The sequence below is a fragment of the Pseudorca crassidens genome, chromosome 16, assembly GCF_039906515.1.
Source record: "Pseudorca crassidens isolate mPseCra1 chromosome 16, mPseCra1.hap1, whole genome shotgun sequence".
Lineage (NCBI taxonomy): Eukaryota > Metazoa > Chordata > Mammalia > Artiodactyla > Delphinidae > Pseudorca > Pseudorca crassidens.
The window spans coordinates 40,669,856-40,678,520 of NC_090311.1; the positions used below are offsets into that span (position 1 = coordinate 40,669,856).

At 43.1% G+C, this 8,665-nt stretch overlaps 1 protein-coding gene across 1 annotated transcript; it reads right to left on the reverse strand.

Moving 5' to 3' along the window:
• Nucleotides 1–4,449: 4,449 nt before the first annotated feature.
• MBL2 (mannose binding lectin 2) lies at nt 4,450–7,758 on the reverse strand. Its single transcript, XM_067708889.1, is given in 4 exon segments — nt 4,450–4,823; nt 5,603–5,671; nt 7,062–7,178; nt 7,575–7,758. Coding segments are annotated over 4 exon segments (744 nt in total).
• Nucleotides 7,759–8,665: the final 907 nt, after the last annotated feature.

The window sequence follows — 8,665 nt, forward strand, 5'->3', positions numbered from 1 at the left end:
ACTGTCTCTTGCTGACAGAGGCCCTATTTCCCACCATGACCATGTAATCCTGCAAGGTCAGAGCTGGAGAACACAGGGCCCAAACTTTGGGTTTTGATCAGGGTCTGTGGGTGTCTATGCATCTATGTGTGTATGTGTATGCATGTTTGTTGAATATGTGTGTTTGTCTCCTTGTGTATTTCTTGGGTGTGTGTGTGTGTAGGGGTCTGCCTGGTCATCTTTTGTGTGTGTCATGCTGTCTTTCCTTGTGAGTTTGGCCACCTGTCCTCATCAGTGTCTTCTGTGACTCCTCTTTTGGCATCTCTGAGTGATGCTAAATTGAGTGGGACGTGAAATAGAAGACCCTGTAGAGAGAGCTCTGAAAGGAAGGTCCTGTCTACAACATAGGACTGACCAGAAACTGGGATTAAAAAAATGAGAGTAGTCATCTGAATCTATTTGTGACCCTGGGGTATGAAATAACATGGAGAATATGCTTGATGAAATGAGTTTGGAGTAAGCTCTGAATTTGCAGCTTCCTAAAGCTACATCATAGTAACTGTGTGCCTTCTGCAAGTATCCCAACCCATCAGATTCTCTCTTCCTCATCTGTAAAGTAATGTTATGTGAGGACATGGTACAAACCTCCTGAGGACAAAATGTGATACATAATAGGTGCTCAGAAACCTCTTCTACCTCTGCTGAGATCGATTTTTTTTTTTTCACTTTTTGTCCCTTCCTGATTCTATCCTTTATAAAGATTTAAAATATGTGGCATCCAAGCTGTGAACACCTCTGGCTCTTTCCTGGTCCTCTCCCAGCCGACTCCCCACTAATTACTCTGTTTGAAGTGATCGAGTCCTGCTGTGGGCTACATGGACTCCCTGGACCCCAGGGCTTCCCTTCACCTCTTGTTAAAAGCCTAAGGTTTTCCTGAGGGTGACCTGCAGCTTCTTGTCCAGACCTTTAGTTCTATGAAAACATCCTCATGTGGGGTCAAAGTCAAAGCCACCATTATCCTGGTGGGCGCTGGCAGGTCCTAGCCCTTGAATCACATGGTCTCCAGTAGCCCACTCCCTTCTCATGAATCCCCAGGTAGGGAGGTACCCTGACTGTGGTAAGACCTGTGAGCCCAGGCCCAGGGGTGACTGTTTCTAGAGGTCCTGGAAAGCATCTAACAGAGTCTCCTGCCATATGACAAAGATAAATAGCTCACTGAATATCTCAGTGTTTCTCTCTCTCTCTCTTTCTCTCTGTCCCTCCCTCCCTCTCTCTCACCAGAAGATTGAAACTCAGGATGCCGTTCACCAGGTAACACTCTAGTCTACTGTCATGTTGACACTAGAAGTATCCTGAGTTGCTAAGTGTATTAGTTTCCTAGGGTTGCCATAATAAATTACATAAACTGGGTAGCTTAAAACAACAGAAATTTCTTCTCTCACAGTTCTAGAGGCTAGAAGTCTGAAATCAAGGCATTGGTAGGACTGGTTCCTTCTGTAGGTGCTGAGGAAGAATCTCTTTCTTGCCTCTTTTCTAGTTTCTAATGGTTGTTAGCAATCCTTGGCATTCTTTAGCTTGTAGATGTATCGCTCTATCCCGCTTGACACATGACATTCTCCCTTGTGTGTGTCCGTTTCTCTGTGCCCCAAATTTCCTCTTCTTATGAAGACACTAGTCAGTGGATTGGGGCCCACCCTAATCAAGTATTGCCTCATCCTAACTTTATTACATCAGCAAAGACCTATTTTCCAAATAAGGTTACATACATAGGTCTGGGGGTTAGGACTTGAACATGTCTTTTTGGGGGACACAGTTCAACTCACAACATGAGGGAATGGGAATCACTGGCTGAGGACACAAAGAACATCCTGCCCTTGGCTTCATTTCTTACCCTTTGGTCCCTGAGCACCCCGCCATTTTTGTTTTTTTCATTATTGAGTTGTAGGAGTTGTTTCTGGGTATTCTTTGAGATATATGTTTTGCAAATATTTTCTCCAGGCCATGCTGTACTTACATGTTTTCTTAATTTTTGAGAAATTAAATCAACCTTTAATTTTGATGAGATGGAATTTATCATGTTTTCCTTTAATGATTATTGATTTCTCTGATCTTTCTAAGAAACTTTGCCTAACCCCAAGTCACAAAGAGTATCTGTTCAGTATAAACCAGGATTCTTTTCAGGTATTATGCAATAAAACTTAAACAAGAGAGAGGGAGATGAGGGAAAGAAAGAGAGAGGGAAAGAGAGAGAGAGAAAAAATGCAAACAGAAAACAGTATGACAGAAAAGAACATTTCTGATGTCAAATGAGGCTTTGATAAGCTGCAAGACAGCAGATTTGGAGAGATCCCACGGCAGAAAGCTTGCACGTCCTCCCCAAGGGCCCTGGAAGCACAGGCTTCAGAAGCCTCCGCAGCGGCAGTAACAGTTCAGGTCCCTGAGAATAATTGTGCAGCAGACACCAACATGGACTCAAGGGAGCCTCATCAAGGTGACAGGCTTCACAGGCTTAGAGCATAATGGAAGGGGAGGGAGCAGCAGTGGCTCCAAGGCACCGGGCTGTGGTAGGTATGGGATCTGCAAGGTGGGAACTGAGAGAAAGGAGGCCATTGTATCTAAGGATGAAGCCATGAACTCTACTGGGAGGGTTGCCCCATGTTTTGTGTGGGATGTCCTGCCCTCTAGAGAGAGTGGAGGCTGCTCACGGAAAGACCCCATGCCACATTTTGCACTGAAAAGAGAAAGTTGAGATTAGGAGATTTCAAATATGGGTGAAGGGTTATACAGGGAGGGTGTGGTCACAGGAAAATAAAGGCTAGGATCTCAGGACCTAACATGTTAACTTTTCTCAAATGTTACAGCATCTCAAAAGCCACTCACTGAGAGAAAAGGCAGTATTTGAAGCTGATTTGTCCCTGAGAAATAGGAACTCTGATAAAAATGACTGAAAAATGGGAAAATTTCCCCAAATGTGTTTAGATTCAGTGTGGCCTAAGCACTGTCACTGATTGAGTGTCACCATGGTGAAAATGGGTTTGAGAGGGTTTTTCTTTTCTGTTTTTTGTATGCTTCTGCCTCTAGTTACTGCTTCTATGTGGAGTTCTTTCATATTCATGGATGTGGCTTGTGACCTTTTTATAAGTCATTCCACCCCCTCAAAGCATGGAATTGTGGAGTGGGGGTGGGGGGGCGGTTTGGAGTGTCCCCAGTCCTGACTTACAGGGGCTGGAGGAGCCACATCCACTTAAAGGGCAGGTGGGCTAGGCTGGGCTGCTGAAGAAGGGCTCAGTCTCCACAAGATGTCAGTGACACCCTTCTGGCTCAGCCTGAACAGAATCAGAAAATGAAAAATGGGATCATCAGGAAAAATTAAAGTAAATTTTTCAGTCTTGAATTACTACAGGGGGATAGGGACTTCATCTTTAGACAGTTTGCCTTGTGAACTCAATTCTCTGAAGGGTCTAAGAAAAGTCATTTATTTTAAGTTTGTTTAGCTTTTTTTGCTGTTGTGAGAATGGGGGGTTTGACTTTCAAATCCATAACATGTTGGAGCTGAAACAAGAAGTCTGAACATATTTTTTATATTATCTAAATGCTATCTTTCCTGTAAACATAGTAAAGAAAGAGGCAGCGGGCAGAGAGAAGGTAGGACTAAGGGTCCTCTCAGATGTATTCTCTTTTTTTTTTAATATTTATTTTATTGATTTATTTATTTGGCTGCGACGGGTCTTAGGTGCAACACACGGGATCTTCGTTGCTGTGTGAGGAATCTTTGTTGTGGCATACGGGATCTCTTTTTTTTTTTAGTTGCAGCACGTGGGATCTTTAGTTGCAGCATGCAGGATCTTTAGTTGTGGCATGCAAACTCTTAGTTGTGGCATGTGGGATCTAGTTCCCTGATCAGGGATCGATCCTATTAATACCTGAGACTGGCAGAAAAGCTATGGAATTAGGCTGGGAAGATGTCATTTAGGGGAGCTCTCGCCCCAAAGAGAAAGAAAGGCTCAACAGAACACAAGTGTTTAGAGTAAAGGGAAAAATAAATCCATTTTAGTTTTGTACCTTAGATAACACTACTCAAACAAAAATTAGCAGCCTAATTAAATTAGATAGTTAATGTACTACACATAATGTAGGGCCTAACTCATAGTAAACATTTAAAAATTTGTTCTTAGTACTACTAGTACTGCTGCTGCTATTATTACTATTATTATTTTGTAGTTATTGTTGTTAGTGATTATTATTAGTGATTGAGTCTGAACCAGAAACTCTTAGGCCACTATCAGTCTCTTCTCACTTTTCACTCCCACATCTCATCATTCTCAATCCATTCTTCTCATTGTCTCTGATTCCCCTCAAAGGGGCAACTCAATACTGGGTATGGGAAATTGATATAAATTTATCTTTCAAACCAGACTGTCAACCTGTGAGATGAGCAAAGGGACAGGAGAGCCTGAGGGTCACGCTCCCTCAGGCAGAGTATTTGCAGACAGCCAAAAAGGAGGCAGAACAGGTGATGTCATTCCACGTGCCGTCCACCAGGAGTGTCACACAATGTTCCTCAGAACCAGCGTTATTGGGCTTACCATCATGCCAATTTTGGTAGGTCACCCTCTTTCCTGTCAGATCCACAGACTGGCCATCAGTCTCCTCATATGTGATGCCCAGGAAGGCCCCTCCACTGGCTATATCCTGGATGGCCTTGTTTTCTTCAGCATTAGTAGGAATGGCCACAGAGGCCTGGAACTGGGCACACAGAGTCTTCACTTCATCAAAGGTCATTTTTTCACCATTGGTAAAATAAAACTTTTTGCCAACTTTTTTGCCCTAAGAGAAGATCAGCCCTAAAATGGGAAAATATAGGTGACACTGGCTTGTCTCTAAGTCCAGCTCAAGATATTTTTCTGGACAAAGCCTTCAACAGTAGCGTTGCCACATAAAATACAATATGTCCAGTTATATTTGAATTATAGATAAACAATGAAATTTTTTTAGTATAAGTGTCTCACATGCAATTTTTAGGACATACTTATACTAAAAAAAAATTAATTGTTGTTTACCTGAAATTCAAGTTTAACTGGGTGTCCTATATTTTTCTTTGTTAAATCTAGCAGCCCCAATCTGAAGAAACAGAATGGAACAAAGGCCTTTGGCTTTTTGGACCAGAGTTCTAGAATACATATAATTGGAATTCTAAGTTTTACCCCAATATTAACTTAAAAATAAATTTAAATGTCTGAGAATATTTGTCCTAGGCCAGGAAACAGGTTAGCCTCATTGCCAGTTCTCAGCAACAGCATAACAAAGGGAAAGAGGCATAGGTCCCATTTTCAGTGACACATATGTACACTGATAGTAAAGATAAAGGATCAGGGTCTCTGGTATCAGACTGACTTCAATTTATAAACTGTCTCTGCCACTTATTAGCTCTGTGCATTTGAGCAAATTATGTAATTTTCCTTTGCTTCCGTTTCTACCGAAAGGTTGTTGTGAGGATTTCATGAGGTCAGAATATGAAAAACACCTATCCAGGTACTAGAAAATTACATGTATTCAATAAATATTTGTTGCTTTCCACTTTCCCAAACTTCAAGCTGCCTGAAAAGTAAGAGAGAAGGCTTACATTTTTTGAGCTGGTCCAGTTCTGATCGCAGAGCTGCTCTTTCTGAAGTAGCCTGGCTAATATAGTTACCTAGAAAATTAAAACAAAGTGAAAGAGCATTGTTGAAAAGGCATCTAAGAACTACAAGGGGGTAGGGTACCTTTTCAAACTAAAAAAAAAAAAAAATCAAGATAAAAGTTTCTTTTATACTGATATTTGCTCTTTGAAGAAAAAGGAAAAATATTTTAAGCATAAAGAAGCATAAAGAAGGAAAAGTATCTCTGTTTCCATCCAGCCCAAAACATCACTCATCTGTTGAATGTATGTAAAGACACTCTGTACATGCATACACACCCACACGCACATACATACACTCCCCGTTGACCAAGTATTATAGCACTCCACGCGCCAAGCTATTCACTAATTGGTTTTTTCCCCAAACAAATAGCTCTATCATGGGTAAACTTGTGGAATAAAATACTTGAGGAATTATTATGAGCTGGTGAATATTGACTATAAAGATTGCAGGGTTTTGTCTTTGGGGAAGTTTTGTTGTTGTTGCTTTTTGTTTTGTTTTTCCCTGATTTTGTTCAGTTAATCAGTAAACCAGGATTTTTGTGAGTTGCCCATTATCCAAGGGGGGAGGGCATGAGGCAAGCTATGTGTAGTAGATGGCAAAAATGACCTCAGTGTGGTACAGCTTCTCTCATTAAGAAATGGAGTTTATTTCCCCACTCCTTGAATCTGAGAGGGCCTTGTAACTTGTTTTGACCAATGGAATATGGCAGAAGCAATAATGTATGTGTCCTAAGCCTTCAGGAGGCCTTAAGTCTTCTGTTCTTTCTTCTTTTGGAAATCCTGTAATCATCTCTATGTGAATAAGCCCAGGTGAGTCAATTGGAGGATGAGATCTGGCTCAGCTACGCTCATCACTCCAGCTGATGGCCAAACAACAGCCAGACATGTAAGTGAGACCATTGGCCATCAGTTGACCACAGACACATGAGTGAGTCCAGCTGAGACCAGCAAAGAAATCACTTGATTCATAGATTCGTGATTTAAATAAATGGCTGTGTTTTGTTTGTTTCTCATGAGATAAGAGATAACTGGCATACCATGTATCTACCATTGTTGTGAAAATAGGCATAACAAGCCCAACACATAGATAACCTACTTTATCCCTTTTGGACCAGAGCCTCACATTGAATTGTTTCAGCTGAAGGAGAGCCTAGGCTTAGCTCCTCCAGGAGGCACCTGATGAGGGTTTGGCTCTGAAGGGTTTATGAGTCTGTATTCAGGCATTAATAGGAACCCCTTGAGGCTCTAAGTAACCTAGGGAAGCTAGAGGCTGCTGGGTCAGGAAGCAGAGTTGGGCATCTTCCCAGGAAGCAGCAGGAGAAGGGGCATCTCCCACATGGTACTCAGAGTTGCCAGACGCTGGGGGCCTTCAGCCTAGACCTTGCTGAAGTAAATTCCTTACCCAAATCATCTCCAGGGTCTCCTTTTTGGCCCACTTGTCCTGGTAACCCAGGTGGCCCTGGCATTCCTTGAGGCCCTACCTTTCCGGGAGGGCCCTGAAAGCCTCTGAGTCCTTGACCTGTTGGAGGACCAAGGAAACATGACAGTATTTGCGTTCCTGCTCTATTTCTCCAAAAGCATGATGCCCAATCCCCTCCCAGGAGGAGGGAGACACTGATCCAGGGCTCACATTCTGAACCGCTCTTTGTAATGACCATAGAAGGAAAGCCTCCTGTGTCCCATGGGATGGTCTGCCTTGAGGGTCAACTTCCTGAGCCGGCAGGACCACCACGTGTCACCAGTTCCTGTGTGGAAGTTTGGGATGCCAGAGTCAGAGCTGTATCTCTCTTTTGAATTATAATTTGTAGTTGAGAGAAATACAAGCTACATGAATATGACATTATCCTCCTCACATCTCCAGGCAGTTTCCTTTGGAAGATAAAGAGTCACAGAGATAGAACAGCCCAAACTGTACCTGGTTCTCCCTTTTCTCCCTTCACACCATAATGCCTATCTTTGCCTGGGAGGCCGTTGATTCCTGGAGAACCACAGGCAATCACAGGGCAGGTCTTTTGTACATTCTCACAGTTTTCTGTTTCTGTACACAATGCTGTCACCACAATCAGGAGAAGCAGAGGGAGTGATGGAAACAGTGACATGGTCCTCACCTTGGTGTGGGAAAAATCAAGGAAGATTATCTCATCCTGTTCAGTTAATCAACACATATTTACTGAACCTGCCCTTTTTCCTATAACCTATACTGGGCACAGGTGATATAGAGATGGATGACCCATTCCTGCCCTCCAGATTGGGGATTTGGAAAAGTAAATCCTCCTGTGACATTGTATTACTACTTCAACTTGCATTGTCGGGGAGAAGGGGTTACCAGTGCCTGGCCTCTAGTGTTACTGCTAAAAGGCTAGGAGTGTGCTCTCTGTGTCCTTTGTGAGAGCAGATAGGCATAACATTGCCAGCTCACTCATGCCTGCTGATTTGCGGAGTGAACGTGAATGGAGACCCAGCTCTCTCTGTCTCACCTTTCACATTTGGGCCCATCTGCCACCTGCATCCCATCCTTATACCTGGACAGTCCATTGCCCTCAGTGCCGATTAACCAACATCTACTCAGTGGCACTCACTAAGCTGCAGGCTGATGATCTAGAGAGGAAGAGTCACTGCTAGTTACTAACCTGGCCAGAGTTAAGTTGAGTTTGTTTCCTCTTGATGTTTTATTTCCCACTGTAAGAGAGACTTGCCAGGGAGAGAATTTTCTCTGGAAATTTCTCACTGTCTTGACCCAGGCAGGGTGCCAGATCCCTCTCTACTTCCTGGCAGGTATTCTGTGTGTCCTGTGAGTCAAAACCACTGGCAATTAGAACACCTTCCTTGAATACCCTACTCATTTCTCAAGCCTGACATTTTATGTCCTTCAAAGTCCTCTTCCAGCTGTCTCTCCCCCAGGAAACCTCAGCAGCCCAGCATCAAGGGTCTAATCCTTCTCGGCTCCCTTTGAAAACAAAGGCACAGTCTCATTTGCAAATGGTCAGGTGAATCCGGGAAAGTCAC